A 21944-nucleotide genomic window follows, 5' to 3' on the forward strand; every position below is an offset into this window, starting at 1 on the left:
GAAATGGCTTGGTCAAATATTTGGACTGTGACAAGGATTCCCCTTGACCTATCAATGACCATAATACTGGACTGGTCAGGTGCTATGAACCAATGGAAGGGCTCAGTGGAGTGTTTTCTTCAGGGATGTGTCAGTGTTTCCCATGGGTGGAGTAAAACACTGTTGTTTCTCAGTGGTCATGGACAGACAGAATACAATATGATGTCTTACAGTAGAATAGACTGTTACTGTATACCAGTTGTCATGGAGATGGTTAACTGGAGGTTGTGGTTGGTTTGTTAGTTAGTGAGGTTGAGACCTGTGGTTGGCATGTGGTCATGGTTTATGATGTCTGACTGGCTGCACACTGCACAATGCGCCCTGAAGAATGATGATGATGGTGATGTCTATGGTAATGGTGATTGTGATTATAGTAATAGTGATGACGATGATGATTATGGTGCTTGGCACCTACCAGTACATTGCTTGGGACTTACAAGTACATTGCTTGGGACCTACTCTACCGGTACACTGCTTGGGACCTACTCTACCGGTACACTGCTTGGGACCTACTCTACCGGTACACTGCTTGGGACCTACTCTACCGGTACACTGCTTGGGACCTACTCTACTAGTTCACTACTTGGGACCTACTCTACTAGTTCACTACTTGGGACCTACTCTACCGGTACACTGCTTGGGACCTACTCTACCGGTACACTGCTTGGGACCTACTAGTGCACTGCTTGGGACCTACTCTACCGGTACACTGCTTGGGACCTACTCTACCGGTGCACTACTTGGGACCTACTAGTGCACTACTTGGGACCTACTAGTGCACTACTTGGGACCTACTCTACCGGTACACTGCTTGGGACCTACTAGTGCACTGCTTGGGACCTACTCTACCGGTACACTGCTTGGGACCTACTCTACCGGTACACTGCTTGGGACCTACTAGTGCACTACTTGGGACCTACTAGTGCACTACTTGGGACCTACTCTACCGGTACACTACCGGTACACTGCTTGGGACCTACTAGGGCACTACTTGGGACCTATCAGTACATTGCTTGGGACCTACTGTACCAGTACACTGCTTTATGATGATAACGACGACAAAAGGGTGAACAGAAACGAGGAAGTGGCTGTTGAAATACTATGAGGAAACCAGAAGACCAGGGAACAAATCCTGTTTCTGATAACCTAAAAAGGCTTTCTCTTCACACATACACACACAATCACACACATGCATGCCTACGCACACTCAGACTGACACACAGAGCGAGAGAGAGATAGAGAGAAAGAGACAGAGGGAGAGGCAGAGAGTTACTGTGAGTGACAGAGAGATAGCGTGAGAGAAAGAGAGAGGGGGGGGGCACAAAGAGAGAGAGAGAGAGAGAGAGAGAGAGAGAGAGAGAGAGAGAGAGAGAGAGAGAGAGAGAGAGAGAGAGAGAGAGAGAGGGGAGGCTTACTGAGAGCAGAGTTTGACCTAGGGTAACTTGACTTTGTAAAAGTATACAGACTAAAGAATGTAATGGAAAACTATCCCACTGCAATTTGCCAGCCCATGGAATGAATGCCATTTAAAGCAAGTTCTGTTTAGTCTCACAGGTCAGCCACAGACTGGGCTCCCTCCTTCCTCTCTCCCTCTCTCACTCTCTCTACCTCTCTACCTCTCTCTTTCTTCCTCAGCTCTGTCTTCTTACTCCTTCTATCTTTCTTTTCTCCCTATTTTTTTCATTGTCCCTCTCCAGAGGAGTGGTTCAATATGAGCTCTGTCACAAAACATATTTTATTTTCCAAAATAACGTGACAGTGATTTATGTTCTCTCTGAAAGCGAATGTTTGGAAAATTACATATTTGGAAAATATGTAAATAAGAAAATTGTTGTTTCTCCACAAAAGGCACAAAAGACACATGGTTTATGTTTAGTGTCCTCTTGTTTTCATATTCTAGAATGACGTCTTTATGACGTCTTAGTTCATGCGTTCCACATTCCCCTTGTTGGCTACTTAAGTCATAATTTTCATTCACATACGTCGATGTTATTTCTCTACTCTACAGAATGTTTCTGCTCACTATACCGAATCTCTTCATGTCAACGTCTAAAGCTTGTCTCTTTTATCTTCAAGGTCATGTCCATCAAAGTGCTGAAAAGCAATGGTAGTTTGAGTGTAATAGAAGTACTGTATGTACTCTTTCTTATCTGTCATGTGCAGAGTGTGGGCTGGACTGTGTTTTGGGAAAGGATAGCTGAATGTTCTTCCCACCAACAGAACCATGTAGGGCAGACGAACCTTTGAAAAAAATACACTGCTTGGGACCTACCGGTTCACTGCTTGGGCCCTACCGGTACACTGCCTGGGACCTACCGGTACACTGCCTGGGACCTACCGGTACACTGCCTGGGACCTACCGGTACACTGCCTGGGACCTACCGGTACACAGCCTGGGACCTACCGGTACACTGCTTGGGACCTACCGGTACACTGCTTGGGACCTACCGGTACACAGCCTGGGACGTACCGGTACACAGCCTGGGACGTACCGGTACACTGCCTGGGACCTACCGGTACACAGCCTGGGACCTACCGGTACACTGCCTGGGACGTACCGGTACACTGCCTGGGACGTACCGGTACACTGCTTGGGACCTACCGGTACACAGCTTGGGACCTACCGGTACACAGCTTGGGATCTACCGGTACACAGCTTGGGACGTACCGGTACACAGCTTGGGACGTACCGGTACACAGCTTGGGACCTACCAGGGATGTTTCCTTTTCTCCAGTCCCAGAGTGTAGCCTGAAGGATCTGTTTTCTCCCAGATAGAGTTTGATTACAGGCCTGTACAGTGATGAGTGATGTAAAGCACTTACTACACCAGCAGTGTAGTTTCTTTTTCCTGACACGTGTTGATCTATGTATGTATGCTATGTCTGTTCATACTTCCATGTGCCTGCTGAGTGTGTGACACCTCTGACTGTTTTCCTCCCTGTGTTAACAACTGCTGTCAGTCTGTAGACAGTACAGACATTGGCACCGTGGATCCCTACTCAGTACTGTCTAACATCACACTGTACCTGGCTGTGTAATGCTGTCCACCACTGATTGCTGTCCACCACTGATTGCTGTCAACTAGAGGTCGACCGATTCTGATTAATACCGATTAATCTGCCAATTTTTTATATACGTATATACACATTTGTATTAAATGACAATTACAACAATACTTAATGAACACTTTTGTTTTAACTTAATATAATACCTGAAAATAAATTCAATTTAGTCTCAAATAAATAATTAAACGTGTTCAATTTGGTTTAAATAATGCAAAAACACAGTTTTGGGGAAGAAAGTAAAAGTGCAATATGTGCCATGTAAAAAAAGCTAATGTTTAAGTTCCTTGCTCGGAACATGAGAACATACAGTTGAAGTCGGACGTTTACATAAACTAGTTTTAATGACTCCAACCTAAGTGTTTCAACCACTCCACACATTTCTTGTTAACAAACTATAGTTTTGGCATGTCGGTTAAGACATCCACTTTGTGCATGACACAAGTCATTTTTCCAACAATTGTTTACAGACACATTATTTCACTTATAATTCACTGTATCACAATTCCAGTGGGTCAGAAGTTTACATACACTAAGTTGAATGTGCCTTTTAACAATGGTACGGCTTTAGAAGCTTCTGATAGGGCAATTGACATACCTTGAGGTGATTGGAGGTGTACATGTGGATAAATGTCAAGGCCTACCTTCAAACTCAGTGCCTCTTTGCTTGACATCATGGGAAAAACAGAAGAAATCAGCCAAGACCTCAGATAAAATGGTAGACCTGTCTGGAAAATAAATTGTAGACCTCCACAATTCTGGTTCATCGTTGGGAGAAATTTCCAAAAGCCTGAAGGTACCACGTTCATCTGTACAAACAATAGTACGCAAGTATAAACACCATGGGACCACGCAGCTGTCATACCGCTCAGGAAGGAGATGCGTTCTGTCTCCTAGAGATGAACGTACTTTGATGCGAAAAGTGCAACTCAAACCCATAACAACAGCAAAGGACCTTGTGAAGATGCTGGAGGAAACAGGTACAAAAGTATCTATATCCACAGTAAAACAAGCTCCATATCGACATAACCTGAAAGGCCGCTAAGCAAGGAAGAAGCTACTTGTCCAAAACTGCCAAAAAAAAGTCGGACTACGGTTTGCAACGGCACATGGGGACAAAGATCGTACTTTTTGGAGAAATGTCCTCTGGTCTGATGAAACAAAAATAGAACTGTTTGGCCATAATGACCATCGTTATGTTTAGAGCAAAAAGGGAGTGTCACGGCCGTCAAAAGTAGTGGACCAAAGTGCAGTGTCGTCAGCGTACATTTTCCTTGATTTCTAATGTCAACAATAAACAATACAAAACGACCGTGAACCATACGAGGGCTAAGTGCCACTAACACAAGTCAACTACCCACACTGAAGGAAGGAAAAAGGGCTACCTAAGTATGATTCCCAATCAGAGACAACAATAGACAGCTGTCCCTGATTGAGAACCATACCCGGCCAAAACATAGAAATAAAGAAACATAGAAAACACAACATAGAATGCCCACCCAAATCACACCCTGACCAAACCAAAAAAAGAGACATGAAAAGGCTCTCTCAGGTCAGGGCGTGACAGGAAGCTTGCAAGCCGAAGAATAGGGCCCAAGCGTGGGATGGGAGGGCCCAACTGTGAAACACAGGGGGTGGCAGCATCATGTGGTGGAGGTGCTTTGCTGCAGGAGAGACTGGTGCACTTCACAAAATAGATGGCATCATGAGGAGGGGAACTTATGTGGATATATTGAAGCAACATCTCAAGACATCAGTCAGGAAGTTAAAGCTTGATCGCAAATGGGTCTTCCAAATGGACAATGACCCCAAGCATACTTCCAAAGTTGTGGAAAATGGCATAAGGACAACAACGTCAAGGTATTGGAGTGGCCTTCACAAAGCCCTGACCTCATCCTTTAGAACATTTGTGGGCAGAACTGAAAAAGTGTGTGTGAGCAAGGAGGCCTACAAACCTGACTCAGTTACACCAGCTCTGTCAGGAGAAATTGGCCAAAATTCACCCAACTTATTGTGGGAAGCTTGTGGAATTTTTACTAGGATTAGATGGCAGGAATTGTGAAAAACTGAGTTAAAATGTATTTGGCTAAGGTGTATGTAAACTTCCAACTTCAACTGTATGAAAGATGGTGGTTCCTTTTAACATCAATATTCCCAGTTAAGAAGTTTTAGGTTGTAGTTATTATAGGAATTATAGGACTATTTCTCGCTATACCGTTTGTATTTCATTAACCTTTGACTATTGGATGTTCTTATAGGCACTTTAGTATTGCCAGCCTAATCTCTGGAGTTGATAGCCTTGAAGTCATAAACAGCGCTGTGCATCCCAGCATTGCTAAGAGCTGCTGTTTGAATGAATCATATACTTAATTATAATATAATAAACACACAGAAATATGAGCCTTTTGGTCATTAACATGGTCAAATCCAGAAATGATCATTTCATTTACATTACATTTACATTTAAGTCATTTAGCAGACGCTCTTATCCAGAGCGACTTACAAATTGGTGCATTCACCTTATGACATCCAGTGGACCAGCCACTTTACAATAGTGCATCTAAATCTTTTAAGGGGGGGGTGAGAAGGATTACTTTATCCTATCCTAGGTATTCCTTAAAGAGGTGGAGTTTCAGGTGTCTCCGGAAGGTGGTGATTGACTCCGCTGTCCTGGCGTCGTGAGGGAGTTTGTTCCACCATTGGGGGGCCAGAGCAGCGAACAGTTTTGACTGGGCTGAGCGGGAACTTTACTTCCTCAGTGGTAGGGAGGCGAGCAGGCCAGAGGTGGATGAACGCAGTGCCCTTGTTTGGGTGTAGGGCCTGATCAGAGCCTGGAGGTACTGAGGTGCCGTTCCCCTCACAGCTCCGTAGGCAAGCACCATGGTCTTGTAGCGGATGCGAGCTTCAACTGGAAGCCAGTGGAGAGAGCGGAGGAGCGGGGTGACGTGAGAGAACTTGGGAAGGTTGAACACCAGACGGGCTGCGGCATTCTGGATGAGTTGTAGGGGTTTAATGGCACAGGCAGGGAGCCCAGCCAACAGCGAGTTGCAGTAATCCAGACGGGAGATGACAAGTGCCTGGATTAGGACCTGCGCCGCTTCCTGTGTGAGGCAGGGTCGTACTCTGCGGATGTTGTAGAGCATGAACCTACAGGAACGGGCCACCGCCTTGATGTTAGTTGAGAACGACAGGGTGTTGTCCAGGATCACGCCAAGGTTCTTAGCGCTCTGGGAGGAGGACACAATGGAGTTGTCAACCGTGATGGCGAGATCATGGAACGGGCAGTCCTTCCCCGGGAGGAAGAGCAGCTCCGTCTTGCCGAGGTTCAGCTTGAGGTGGTGATCCGTCATCCACACTGATATGTCTGCCAGACATGCAGAGATGCGATTCGCCACCTGGTCATCAGAAGGGGGAAAGAAGAAGATTAATTGTGTGTCGTCTGCATAGCAATGATAGGAGAGACCATGTGAGGTTATGACAGAGCCAAGTGACTTGGTGTATAGCGAGAATAGGAGAGGGCCTAGAACAGAGCCCTGGGGGACACCAGTGGTGAGAGCGCGTGGTGAGGAGACAGATTCTCGCCACGCCACCTGGTAGGAGCGACCTGTCAGGTAGGACGCAATCCAAGCGTGGGCCGCGCCGGAGATGCCCAACTCGGAGAGGGTGGAGAGGAGGATCTGATGGTTCACAGTATCGAAGGCAGCCGATAGGTCTAGAAGGATGAGAGCAGAGGAGAGAGAGTTAGCTTTAGCGGTGCGGAGCGCCTCCGTGATACAGAGAAGAGCAGTCTCAGTTGAATGACTAGTCTTGAAACCTGACTGATTTGGATCAAGAAGGTCATTCTGAGAGAGATAGCGGGAGAGCTGGCCAAGGACGACACGTTCAAGAGTTTTGGAGAGAAAAGAAAGAAGGGATACTGGTCTGTAGTTGTTGACATCGGAGGGATCGAGTGTAGGTTTTTTCAGAAGGGGTGCAACTCTCGCTCTCTTGAAGACGGAAGGGACGTAGCCAGCGGTCAGGGATGAGTTGATGAGCGAGGTGAGGTGAGGGAGAAGGTCTCCGGAAATGGTCTGGAGAAGAGAGGAGGGGATAGGGTCAAGTGGGCAGGTTGTTGGGCGGCCGGCCGTCACAAGACGCGAGATTTCATCTGGAGAGAGAGGGGAGAAAGAGGTCAGAGCACAGGGTAGGGCAGTGTGAGCAGAACCAGCGGTGTCGTTTGACTTAGCAAACGAGGATCGGATGTCGTCGACCTTCTTTTCAAAATGGTTGACGAAGTCATCTGCAGAGAGGGAGGAGGGGGGAGGAGGATTCAGGAGGGAGGAGAAGGTGGCAAAGAGCTTCCTAGGGTTAGAGGCAGATGCTTGGAATTTAGAGTGGTAGAAAGTGGCTTTAGCAGCAGAGACAGAGGAGGAAAATGTAGAGAGGAGGGAGTGAAAGGATGCCAGGTCCGCAGGGAGGGGAGTTTTCCTCCATTTCCGCTCGGCTGCCCGGAGCCCTGTTCTGTGAGCTCGCAATGAGTCGTCGAGCCACGGAGCGGGAGGGGAGGACCGAGCCGGCCTGGAGGATAGGGGACATAGAGAGTCAAAGGATGCAGAAAGGGAGGAGAGGAGGGTTGAGGAGGCAGAATCAGGAGATAGGTTGGAGAAGGTTTGAGCAGAGGGAAGAGATGATAGGATGATGGAAGAGGAGAGAGTAGCGGGGGAGAGAGAGCGAAGGTTGGGACGGCGCGATACCATCCGAGTAGGGGCAGTGTGGGAAGTGTTGGATGAGAGCGAGAGTGAAAAGGATACAAGGTAGTGGTCGGAGACTTGGAGGGGAGTTGCAATGAGGTTAGTGGAAGAACAGCATCTAGTAAAGATGAGGTCGAGCGTATTGCCTGCCTTGTGAGTATGGGGGGAAGGTGAGAGGGTGAGGTCAAAAGAGGAGAGGAGTGGAAAGAAGGAGGCAGAGAGGAATGAGTCAAAGGTAGACGTGGGGAGGTTAAAGTCGCCCAGAACTGTGAGAGGTGAGCCGTCCTCAGGAAAGGAGCTTATCAAGGCATCAAGCTCATTGATGAACTCTCCGAGGGAACCTGGAGGGTGATAAATGATAAGGATGTTAAGCTTGAAAGGGCTGGTAACTGTGACCAGCATGGAATTCAAAGGAGGCGATAGACAGATGGGTAAGGGGAGAAAGAGAGAATGACCACTTGGGAGAGATGAGGATCCCGATGCCACCACCCCGCTGACCAGAAGCTCTCGGGGTGTGCGAGAACACGTGGGCGGACGAAGAGAGAGCAGTAGGAGTAGCAGTGTTATCTGTGGTGATCCATGTTTCCGTCAGTGCCAAGAAGTCGAGGGACTGGAGGGAGGCATAGGCTGAGATGAACTCTGCCTTGTTGGCCGCAGATCGGCAGTTCCAGAGGCTACCGGAGACCTGGAACTCCACGTGGGTCGTGCGCGCTGGGACCACCAGATTAGGGTGGCCGCGGCCACGCGGTGTGGAGCATTTGTATGGTCTGTGCAGAGAGGAGAGAACAGGGATAGACAGACACATAGTTGACAGGCTACAGAAGAGGCTACGCTAATGCAAAGGAGATTGGAATGACAAGTGGACTACACGTCTCGAGTGTTCAGAAAGTTAAGCTTACGTAGCAAGAATCTTATTGACTAAAATGATACAGTACTGCTGAAGTAGGCTAGCTGGCAGTGGCTGCGTTGTTGACTTTGTAGGCTAGCTGGCAGTGGCTGCGTTGTTGACACTACACTAATCAAGTCGTTCCGTTGAGTGTAATAGTTTCTACAGTGCTGCTATTCGGGGGCTAGCTGGCTAGCTAGCAGTGTTGATTACGTTACCTTGCGTTAAAAGAACGACAATAGCTGGCTAGCTAACCTAGAAAATCGCTCTAGACTACACAATTATCTTTGATACAAAGACGGCTATGTAGCTAGCTATGTAGCTAGCTACGATCAAACAAATCAAACCGTTGTACTGTAATGAAATGAAATGAAAATGTGATACTACCTGTGGAGCGAAGCGGAATGCGACCAGGTTGTTGAGACAACGTTTATTCTTTCAGTGAAATATGGAACCGTTACGTATTTTATCAAACGGGTGGCAACCCTAAGTCTAAATATTGCTGTTACATTGTACAACCTTCAATGTTATGTCATGTACAATTCTGGCAAATTAATTACGGTCTTTGTTAGGAATAAATGGTCTTTCAACTGTTCGCAACGAGCCATGCGGCCCACACTGCTGCATATACCCTGACTCTGCTGGCACTGAAAGCAAGAGAAGTGACACAATTTCCCTAGTTAATATTGCCTGCTAACATGAATTTTATTTTAACTACATACTGTATGCAGGTTTTAAAAAGTATACTTGTATTGATTTGAAGAAAGGCATTGACGCTTATGGTTTGGTACATTATTGCAATGATTGTGCTTTTTTCGTGAATGCGCTTTTGTTAAATCATCAAGTTGAAGTAGGCTGTGATTCGATGATAAATTAACAGGCACCGCATTGATTAGATGCAATGCAGAACAAACTAGTTAACCTAGTAATATCATCAACCATGTGTAGTTAACTAGTGATTATGTGAAGATTGATTGTTTTTTTATAAGATACGTTTAATGCTAGCTAGCAACTTACCTTGGCTTCTTGCAGCCACAAGGTCCTCTTGATGCTGCGCTTGTGTAAAAGGTGGTCAGACTGCCACACAATGTCCTCGTGGATTGCAATGTAATCATCCATAATCGGAGTCCAAAAAGGCAGATTACCGATTATTATGAAATCTTGAAATCGGCCCTAATTAATCGGCCATACCTCCACTGTCAACCAGTGATTATTGTCCACCATCGATGTACTGGTAATGTTAGTTTTGATGGGATTTCTCTACATACATCTTAGTGATGTCCTGTAATTGCCCCTCAGTTATTCCCCAATCCCCATGTTCCCAGAGTTAAAGAAGACTTAACTGCCCATTGTCTTTTCTCAATGCTTAAGAAAAGATATTATTTTATTTTCCTTTGTTCTCTATTTATTCTCTCTTTAATTGTCTTAGTCTCTTACGTCACTGTCTTTCACTCACTTTATGTCCCAGAATTCTCTCCCCTCCCCATCACACATCTCTGCCTGTTTTTCTCACTTCTTGACTCCCTCTCTCTCTCTATCTCTCTCACCCTTGCACTCTCCTTCTCCCCCCCTGTTGCCGTAGTAATGGCCCCCTTCCCTTCCCATCAAGACTGTTGTTGATGCCAGCAGCATACCACCCTGCATACTACTGCTGGCTTGCTTCTGAAGCTAAGCAGGGTTGTTCCTGGGTAGTCCCTGGATGGGACACCAGGTGCTGCTGGAAGTGGTGATGGATGGCCAGTAGGAGGCACTCTTTCCTCTGATCTAAAAATATCTCAATACCCCAGGGCAGTGATTGGGGACACTGCCCTGTGTAGGGGGCTGTCATTCGGCTGGAATTTTAAACGGGTGTCCTGACTCTCTGAGGTCATTAAAGATCCCATGGCACTTATCGTAAGAGTAGGGGTGTTAACCCTGGTGTCCTGGCTAAATTCCCAAACTGTCACCTAATAAAAACCAATGCAATTGGCTCATTCATCCCCCTCCTCTCCACTGTAACTATTCCCCAGGTTGTTGCTGTAAATGAGAATGTGTTTTCGTGGTAAAATAATGGATAAATGAAATAAGTCGATGATTTAGCTGTATCATTGGAGAAGGATGCATAAGCCACACAGCTCATTGGGAACACTTCTGATTGGACTTCCTGATTGCTTTTTTAGAACAGTGACAATACTTAATGCTAATGCTTACTGGAAATTATGATTTCTATTGTACCCCTTTTTTTTCATCCTCACTTCTCTGAAAGGAGTGTGTAGGTTGGGCTATAACTAGGGCCCAGAGTTTTTCTGGTCATGTCACGTAATAAGCAAGAACAGTCAACTCCGCCTTTCCCCCAGTCTGTTTGACATGCTCCATTTTGCATTTAGGTGTCCAGTGTCAGTCGAGCTGAAGTTCCCTACTCAGACTCCCAGAGCTGATTGAACCATGGATGTTTCATGTTTCCGTCACATCACATGTCGGACTCTGACAATCATGGCCATGCTTCCTGGCCCCTTCTTCCCACAAAGCTCATAATTGAATCCCTCCCATAAGGGATTTGTTTTTTGCTTGTGTACATCAGCCAACATGTTGGATAAATTCTTCCTGGATCTAGTCAGAAAACAGGATTCTTTGAAACTGCTGGAATGACAGATCTAGAGAATGGTACAAAATGCTCTCTCTCTCTTTCTCAGTTTCTTTCTGACTCTCTCTCTCTCACACTCTCTCTCTCTCTCACTCTCTCTCTCTCTCTCTCTCTCTCTCTCTCTCTCTCTCTCTCTCTCTCTCTCTCTCTCTCTCTCTCAGTTTCTTTCTGACTTTTTTTCTCTCTCTCTCTCTTTCTCTGTAAAATACTCTCCCCACTTTGTTGTGTTCAGTCAGTCTGATGACTCAGTCTGGTGTCCATCTTAGGCTGATGTTTTGGGTAATGGGGTAGGCTTAATTCTATACACTGAGTATACCAAACATTAGGAACACTTTCCTAATATTGAGTTGCATCCCCCCCTTTTGCCCTCAGAACAGTCTCAATTCATCAGGGAATGGACTCTGCAATGTGTTGAAAGTGTTCCACAGGGATGCTGGACCATGTTGACTCCAATGCTTCCCAGAGTTATGTCAAGTTGGCTGGATGTTCTTTGGGTGGTGGACCCTTCTTGATACACATGGGAAACTGTTGAGTGTGAAAAACCCAGCAGCGTTGCAGTTCTTGAAACCAACCGATGCGCCAGGCATCTACAATCATACCCCGGTCAAAGGCAATTCATGATTTTGTCTTGCCCATTCACCCTCTGAATGGAACACATACACATTCCTTGTCTCAATTGTCTCAAGGCTTGAAAATATTTTTTAAACTTGTCTCCTCCCCACCATCTACACATTGATTGCACAATTAATCAAATGGCCACCGGACTATTACATTGACACCCCCCCCCTCCCCATTTGTTTTATAAGCTGCTGCTACTCGCTGTTTATTATCTATGCATAGTCATTTCACCCCTACCTACAAGTACAAATGACCTCAACTAACCTGTACCCCCACACATTGACTCTGTACCGGTACCCCCGTATAAAGCCTCGTTATTGTTATTTTGTGTTACTTTTTATTATGTTTTACTTTAGTTTATTTGGTAAATATCTTCTTAACTCTTCTTGAAGGGCTTGTAAAGTAACCATTTCACAGTAAGGTCTACACTGTTGGTTAAGGGCTTGTTGGTTAAGGGCTTGTAAAGTAGCCATTTCACAGTAAGGTCTACACTGTTGCTTAAGGGCTTGTAAAGTAGCCATTTCACAGTAAGGTCTACAATGTTGGTTAAGGGCTTGTAAGTAACCATTTCACAGTAAGGTCTACACTGTTGGTTAAGGGCTTGTAAGTAACCATTTCACAGTAAGGTCTACACTGTTGGTTAAGGGCTTGTAAGTAACCATTTCATGGTAAGGTCTACACTGATATATAATGATATATCAGTGGTCCTTCTGTAGCTCAGTTGGTAGAGCATGGCGCTTGTAACGCCAGGGTAGTGGGTTTGATTCCCGGGACCACCCATACGTAGAATGTATGCACACATGACTGTAAGTCGCTTTGGATAAAAGCGTCCGCTAAATGGCATATATATATATATATCACTGCTGGTTAAGGGCTTGTAAGTAACCATTTCATGGTAAGGTCTACACTGTTGGTTAAGGGCTTGTAAGTAACCATTTCATGGTAAGGTATACACTGTTGGTTAAGGGCTTGTAAGTAACCATTTCATGGTAAGGTCTACACTGTTGTATTTGGTGCATGTGACAAATAAAGTTTGATTTGATTGAAGTGTTTAATAAGTGACATTAATAAGGGATCATAGCTTTCTCATGGTCATTCTATGTCATGGAAAGAGCAGGTGTCCTTAATGTGTTGTTACTCAGTGTACATTCTAGCTTCGATGTAGATACGAGATGTAGATATGTTCTAGGTAGGAAGGGTCCTATACATTGGGCACATTCCAGTGATGCTGTGGATAGGAAGTGAAGGCTTAGTGCCGGGGCCTGTGACCATCTGCATGTCATGGGACTTTGGCATCACATCAGTCAGTCACTACGTCGCTCACACAGTGAGTCATGCGTCTGTCTGTGCTGTGGCATCCTTTTTTCATATCATAATTGAAAAGTGGGTGGGTTTTCATTTTTCCAACACACAAGAATACATTTCTTTGCCAAGTATGAAATAATTATCAGCTACCTTGTCTTGTCTGGGTCAGCGTAGTATTCGGCATGTGATGATGTAAAGGCTTGGGGATTGATCTAAGTGGCTGTATGAATAGAGCACCAGAAATCCATTAGCTTATTGCAGCCAGAATAGGTGCAATAAAGCGCTGCTTATAGAGGTCGACCTTTGAGAACACATTGGGCAGGTCAGGGTTAAAAGAAATAGGTGGAAGTAACCTGTTTGAAATACCCAAGTGCTTTCTACAGTCTGCCCATGCCATTAATGTGTTGTACATATTGTATTGAAGGTTTTACTGTTATCACACGTGTTGAAACTGATTCACAAACATAAGATTCTTCAGAGGTAAAGGATGGCTAAACTGTGTAGAAAAGGGGTGTGAATACTTTCTAAAGGCTATATATGTATATAACGGCTATATAGGCTATATGTATATGAGGAACCTTATATCTGCCCAACCCAGTCACATTGGAGTTTCATATGCTCAGTGGCAGAAAAGTGAGCCCAACGCTCTGAACCGCTAGGTTACCTGCTGTCCTATTGCTATACAAACCCTAGCCAAACCTACATTACCCAGAGACAATGAAGTGCTGTAGCTATCCAGGAGTGTAGGCAATCCCGTTGCCCCACACCATCCAGAGTTGATATATAGCTTACTGTTTACTTAATAAGGGTGTAGTAGTAGTGTGTTTCTGATGCCCTACAGTATACTTCCCAAGACTTATCCCCAATAACCTTATGTAATGCTTTTAATAACATTACTTATCACTAATACGGCAATTATTGGACCCAGCACAGCCTGAGGCGTGTGTGTGTGTGTGTGTGTGTGTGTGTGTGTGTGTGTGTGTGTGTGTGTGTGTGTGTGTGTGTGTGTGTGTGTGTGTGTGTGTGTGTGTGTGTGTGTGTGTGTGTGTGTGTGTGTGTGTGTGTGTGTGTGTGTGTGTGTGTGTACGTCCTGTTGTTTTCATCATGGGTCAGAGCGAGCCCTGAGGTGTGTGTGTGTGTGTGTGTGTGTGTGTGTGTGTGTGTGTGTGTGTGTGTGTGTGTGTGTGTGTGTGTGTGTGTGTGTGTGTGTGTGTGTGTGTGTGTGTGTGTGTGTGTGTGTGTGTGTGTGTGTGTGTGTGTGTGTGTGTGTGTGTGTGTGTGTGTGTGTGTGTGTGTGTGTGTGTGTGTATACGTCCTGTTGTTTTCATCATGGGTCAGAGCGAGCCCTGAGGCGTTTGCTTTGATCTTAAAGTAAGTGTTTGGCCACGTTTAATGTACTTAATCTCTGTGAACTGGAAAGAGAGAGAGAGTAAGAGAGGATGTTAATGGCTACTATTGTTTTGGGATGTGAGATGGGTTTGTATGAGGAGGCTGCTCGGGCTGCCTGAGCTTTAGAATTACCCGCCCGTATACCGGCCCGGCCTGATGGACCAGTTCTATCTTACACAGTACACTGACCTTAGGACCAATGATGTAATCAACCATAAAGTGCGTACTCATCTGGCATGCTGTCACGTTCTGACCTTAGTTCTTTTGTTATGTCTTTGTTTTAATATGGTCAGGGCGTGAGTTGGGTGGGTTGTCTATGTTCCGTTTTCTATGTTGTGTTTTTGCGTTTGGCCTGGTATGGTTCTCAATTAGAGGCAGGTAGCCTTTTTCCACCTGTGTTTCGTGGGTATTTATTTTTCCATTTCAGTGTTTGCACCATTCGGGACTGTTTCGGTTTTCTTTTTGATTCTCTTGTTCTTTTGTATTTTGTATTCATTAAATCATTAAATCATTATGGATACGTACCACGCTGCATTTTGGTCCGATCCTTTCTACTCCTTGTCAGAAGAAGAGGACGAGAATCGTTACACATGCTATTACACACATCACTGCATTCTGCTCTTACATAGGCCGCAAACATGCATCTGTGGCCCCAGGCTGGTCTCCTGAATCAGATGGTGTCTTTTAAGTCAAATCAATTCAAATTGTATTGGTCACATACACATATTTAGCAGATGTTATTGTGGGTGTAGAGAAATTATTGTGTTCCTAGTTCCAACAGTGCAGTAATATCTAACAATTCACAACAATTACACACAAACATAAAAGTAAACTAATGGAATTAAGAAACAGATAAATATTAGATCGAGCAATGTTGGAGTGGCATTGACTAAAATACAGTAGTATAGAATACAGAATATACATATGAGATGAGTAAAGTAGTATGTAAACATTGTTAAAGTGACTGGTGTTCCATTATTAAAGTGGCCAGTGATTCCAAGTCTATGTACATTGGGCAGCAGACTCTAAGGTGCAGGATTGAGTAACCGAGTGGAAGCTGGCTAGTGATGGCTATTTAACAGTCTGATGGCCTTGAGATAGAAGCTGTTTTTCAGTCTCTCAGTCCCAGCTTTGATGCACCTGTACTGACCTCGCCTTCTGGATGATAGCGGTGTGAACAGGCAGTGGCTCGGGTGGTTGTTGTCCTTGATTATCTTTTTGGCCTTCCTGTGACATCGGGTGCTGTAGGTGACATGGAGGGCAGGTAGTTCTTCCCCCAGTGATGCGTTGGGCAGACCGCACCACCCTCTGGAGGGCCCTGTGGTTGCAGGTGGTGCAGTTGCCGTACCAGGCGGTGATGCAGCCCGACGGGATGCTCTCAATTGTGCATCTGGAAAAGTTTGAGGGTTTCAGGTGACAAGCCACAATTCTTCAGCCTCCTGAGGTTGTAGAGGTGCTGTTGCGCCTTCTTCACCACACTGTCTGTGTGGGTGGACCATTTCAGGTTGTCGGTGATGTGCATGCCAAGGAACTTAAAGCTTTCCACCTTCTCCACTGTGGTCCCGTCGATGTGGATAGGGGTGTGCGCCCTCTGCTGTTTCCTGAAGTCCACGATGATCTCCTTTGTTTGGTTGACATTGAGTGAGAGGTTGCTTTCCTGACACCATACTCCCAGGGCCCTCACCTCCTCCCTGTAGGCTGTCCCGTCATTGTTGGTAATCAGGCCTACTACTGTGTCACTACTGTGTCATCTGCGCAGTCATGGGTGAACAGGGAGTACAGGATGGGGCTGAGCACGCACCCTTGTGGGGCCCCTGTGTTGATGATCTGATGGCCTTGTGTGTGTGTGTGTGTGTGTGTGTGTGTGTGTGTGTGTGTGTGTGTGTGTGTGTGTGTGTGTGTGTGTGTGTGTGTGTGTGTGTGTGTGTGTGTGTGTGTGTGTGTGTGTGTGTGTGTGTGTGTGTGTGTGTGTGTGTGTGTGTGTGTGTGTGTGTGTGTGCACCAGAAGACCCCTCCTCTTTGCGGAGCCTCCTGCAGTGACCGCTCACTTCCCCATCTCCCCCTCTCCTTCCCTCCCTCCCTCACTCCCTCCCCAGAAACATGATCTTTCTCCAGGGATTTTTTTGTCAATATCCCTCTCTTTTACCCTCCACCCCTGTTCTGATTGGAATAGCAACATTTGTGTTATCATTTCTCCCCCCAGTTTTTGTCAGTTATGCCTAGAGTTTCATGATGTGTCACTAACCTGTCCACTAACCTGGAATCGATGTGTAGTACTTCCTGTTAGAATTAAAAATAGAATCACAGCATATCTCAGTCTTGGATGTTTATTATGAAATACTGTTTGAAGTCTGAATGTGGCTCTGATGGTCTCATCATTTCACTGTTCTCTGTGTTCTCTGAGAGGTCACAGAGTACTCACATGAATCTTGATGTCAGAGTACTCACATGAATCGTAATGTCACAGAGTACACATGAACAGTGATGTCAAAGAGTACTCACATGAATCTTAATGTCACAAAGTACTCACGTGAATCGTGTTGTCACAGAGTACTCACATGAACAATGTGAGTAATGTCATTGTTTGGCAGCAACTTGATACAGCAACTTGTGTTTTTACAAGGCAGATTCTAATTCATATGTTATCTGTCTCTGTTGACACAATGCAAACCAATGATGGAAAGTTGACATTCCAGACCATCTTCATAATGTAGTCTAGAATTTTCTGCAGACCTGAAATTAGAGGAACTAGAATTAGAACAACTTTTATTTCCCATAGCAACGTCATTTGTAGTGTCAGTTGGTTCTACATACAGGGACCAAAGTAGAAGTCCAGGCTTCTGTTTGGTTCTGGCCTGTAGATGGAAAGTAATACCATATATAGAATGATAATAATAAATGCCAATTAACTATTTTATTCAAAGTGACTTACAATACAGTCATGTGTGCATACATTTGATGTACTGGTGGCCCCAGCAGGAATTCGACCCACGACTTTGGCGTTGCAAGCGGCATGCTCTACCGACTGAGCCTCGCAGGACCAGTGGAAAGATAGATGTAGTAACTTTGTTCGTAACATTATGTTTTCTATGTATTGTGTTGCAGCTTTGACGTGGAGAATGGCCCATCAGCCAGCTGCAGTCCATTGGACCCTTCAGCGTCTCCCGGGTCAGGCCTGGTCCTACACACCAACTTCCCTGGACACAACCAGCGCAGAGAGTCCTTCCTCTACCGCTCAGACAGTGACTACGAACTCTCGCCCAAGTCCATGTCCCGAAACTCCTCCATCGCATCCGAACTGTAAGTTACCACACAAGCACGCACATGCAGGCACATGCACATGCACTCACTTACAAACACTCTTCTCACACACACCACACACATCTCTTACTGTATTGTCCAGGTGGCTGCTATGGACTGACACACTTACTGCACACACACACACACACACACACACACACACACACACACACACACACACACACACACACAGACGATGCAATCTCAACCACACTGCACACTGCCCTAACCCACCTGGACAAGAGGAATACCTATGTGAGAATGCTGTTCATCGACTAGCTTGTTTTACACCATTTTTTCCCTCCAAGCTGCGTCATCAAAGAGAACTCGAGACCCTGGGTCTTTAGAAGCCCCGCCCCTTGCAATGGGTACTGGACTTCCTGACTAGGTGGTTATGAGGGTAGGTAAACATCTCCTCCCCTGCTGATCCTCAACACGGGGCCCCACAAGGGTGTCGTTCTGAGCCCTCTCCTGTACTCCCTGTTCATTAGCCTATTAAACATATGCATTTTGAAACAGTTTTTTAGTTTTTTACGCCTCCAACTCAATCATCAAGTTTCTACCACAACAGTGGTAGGCTTTTATTACCAACAACGATGGACGGCCTACAGGGAGGATTGATGAGCCATTAAATTGGTGTCAGGAAAATAACCTCACACTCAAGTCAACAAAACTAAGGAGATGATTGTGGACTTCAGAAACAATGACAAATGCAACACCCCCTATCCACATCGATGGAACAGTAGTGGAGAGGGTAGCTATTATAAGTTCCTAGTAATACACATCACAGACAAACTGAATTGGTCCACTCACTTGGTGTAAATACATTTGAAGCGCCTATTCAACCTCAGGAGGCTGAAGAAATTCGGCTTGTCACCAAAATCACTCAAATGTACTTCTACAGATGCACAATCGAGAGCATCCTGGCGGGCTGTATCATCTCAAAGCCTGGTACGGAAACTGCTCCGCCCTCAACCGTAAGGCTCTCCAGAGGGTAGTGAGGACTGCACAACGCATCACCGGGGCAAACTACCTGCCCTCCAGGACACCTACACCACCCGTTGTTACAGGAAGGCCATAAAGATCATCAAGGACATCAACCACCCTCCACTGCCTGTTCACCCCGGGTTTTCATCCAGAAGGCAGGTCAGTGGAATCAAAGCTGGGACCTGAGACTGAAAAACAGCTTCTATCTCAAGGCCATCAGACTGTTAAATAGCCACCACTAACATTGAGTGGCTGCTGCCAGGCACTGTCATTGACACTGACCCAACTCCAGCCATTTTAATAATGGAATTGATGGGAAATGATGTAAATATATCACTAGCCACTTTAAACAATGCTACCTTATATAATGTTAACCCTACATTATTCATCTCATATACATATGTATATACTGTACTCTACAACATCGACTGCATCCTTATGTAACACATGTATCACTAGCCACTTTAACTATGCCACTTTGTTTACTTTGTCTACACACTCATCTCATATGTATATACTGTACTCGATACCATCTACTGTATGCTGCTCTGTACCATCACTCATTCATATATCCTTATGTACATATTCCTTATCCCCTTACACTGTGTATAAGACTGTAGTTTTGGAATTGTTAGTTAGATTACTTGTTGGTTATCACTGCATTGTCGGAACTAGAAGCACAATGTCATTTCAATACAAAACATCTGAACCATGTGTATGTGACAAATAAAATTTGATTTGATTTGATTTGATTTGATTTTACACACATCACAGGCACACATTAAGATAAACACACAAAACACACAAAAACACACAACACACACACCCACACCATGAAGTGATCTGGTTGTTCTGATGAGTTTGTTTTAGGTACCATTTATCTCAGAATTTTTTCATTGCGACCAAAGAGAACAGACATCATTTTTAGCAAGCCTCTCCCTTATCGAATGAATTAGGCACTTTACTATGTTTATTATGTAGGGTACAGTAAACATCTCATTGTCCTGTTGATTTTTGTCACACTGCACATTAGCCTATTAAACATATGCATTTTGAAACAGTTTTTTAGTTTTTTATTGAATTCAATCATTTATTTCTACCACTGTAGATGCTGTGTTTTTATTTGTGATGGACATTGGTCACAGCAGTTCACGGATTGATGAGCCATTAAATTGGGCAATAGCCAGCCGAAATCCTCATAATAGCTCATCCAGATACAATGACAAATGCAACAACCCCTACAAATATGTAAATGTATTATAATCCACATAGTAATTCACCCTACAAAAATCCCAGAATTTCTGGCTCTAATTTCTTGGTGTAAATACATTTGAACGTTGTGCTGATCGGTCTATATCAAATCAAATCAAATCAAATGTATTTATATAGCCCTTCGTACATCAGCTGATATCTCAAAGTGCTGTACAGAAACCCAGCCTAAAACCCCAAACAGCAAGCAATGCAGGTGTAGAAGCATGGTGGCTAGGAAAAACTCCCTAGAAAGGCCAAAACCTAGGAAGAAACCTAGAGAGGAACCAGGCTATGTGGGGTGGCCAGTCCTCTTCTGGCTGTGCCGGGTTTTTAATTTGCATAATTTAGTGGAATTAAATTGGCCTGTGTGTCTATTTTTACTCTTCAACTGGTAATTGAAGTGCGCCTCCCATTCACCATTCAGGTGCAGGCTACAGGCTATCAGTGCGCCACCCAACACTTTACAATGTGAGCTGGAGGCATTTTGAATATATGTTTTCACAAGTGTAGCAGGTTGTGAACTCTACAAACGTTTCCACTCCGAGAATGAGAATGGTAAATGGCTGGAATTAACACATTCATTCAATACATTGGAATACAAAAGAAGCCATCCACCCATGATGGGCTATTAGCAGGACAAAAGCCTCTTGCCAAGTTAATGAACATTTTTAGGGACTTGAAATGTATTTTTGGATGTTTATTGGATGTTTGCCTACTAATGATACTAATGATAGCTCCATGTCATTTCAATAAAAACCTAGAACCCACCTGTCTCAGAATTTACTGAAATACGTTTATTTTACACAATCATTAGGCCTGCATTAAGATAAATATCATAAAAGATAAAAACTTAGTGAACATGTCATCCTCCAAGCTCCATGAAGCTCTGCTGCGCGGTATGCATATTAACAGTAGATTAGCTGGGACTCAAAGAGTAGCCTACCAAACATGATACTAAGACAATTTATTTCAAAAGAACAAAATAGCATGTTTTAAGATGTATTTCTCTGTGCAATAGTAGCTGAGGCTATAGTTGCTTCATGTCAACGAAACGCATTAACTTGTTCTGCTCTGGAGGATAGGGTATAGCAGTCAAAACATCTGGTCTGCATGGACCTCTGATAGGGTATAACAATCAAAACATCTGGTCTGCATGGACCTCTGATAGGGTATAGCAGTCAAAACATCTGGTCTGCATGGACCTCTGATAGGGTATAGCAGTCAAAACATCTGGTCTGCATGGACCTCTGATAGGGTATAGCAATCAAAACACCTGGTCTGCATGGACCTCTGATAGGGTATAGCAATCAAAACATCTGGTCTGCATGGACCTCTGATAGGGTATAGCAGTCAAAACATCTGGTCTGCATGGACCTCTGATAGGGTATAGCAATCAAAACATCTGGTCTGCATGGACCTCTGATAGGGTATAGCAGTCAAAACATCTGGTCTGCATGGACCTCTGATAGGGTATAGCAGTCAAAACATCTGGTCTGCATGGACCTCTGATAGGGTATAGCAATCAAAACATCTGGTCTGCATGGACCTCTGATAGGGTATAGCAGTCAAAACATCTGGTCTGCGTGGACCTCTGATAGGGTATAGCAGTCAAAACATCTGGTCTGCATGGACCTCTGATAGGGTATAGCAGTCAAAACATCTGGTCTGCATGGACCTCTGATAGGGTATAGCAATCAAAACATCTGGTCTGCATGGACCTCTGATAGGGTATAGCAATCAAAACATCTGGTCT

General features: G+C 44.8%; 1 protein-coding gene across 4 annotated transcripts in view; it reads left to right on the plus strand.

Annotated features, from left to right (window-relative positions):
- Positions 1-21944, plus strand: part of pde4ba (phosphodiesterase 4B, cAMP-specific a) — a 360826-nt gene that overhangs the window by 256858 nt on the left and 82024 nt on the right. For all 4 annotated transcript variants that reach the window (XM_046300226.1, XM_046300228.1, XM_046300225.1 and 1 more), the window contains one exon: positions 17759-17953. In XM_046300226.1, the coding sequence (XP_046156182.1) occupies positions 17759-17953 (195 nt within the window). The remainder of the gene's footprint in view (positions 1-17758; positions 17954-21944) is intronic.

This window comes from Oncorhynchus gorbuscha, linkage group LG15, assembly GCF_021184085.1.
Source record: "Oncorhynchus gorbuscha isolate QuinsamMale2020 ecotype Even-year linkage group LG15, OgorEven_v1.0, whole genome shotgun sequence".
Classification (NCBI taxonomy): domain Eukaryota; kingdom Metazoa; phylum Chordata; class Actinopteri; order Salmoniformes; family Salmonidae; genus Oncorhynchus; species Oncorhynchus gorbuscha.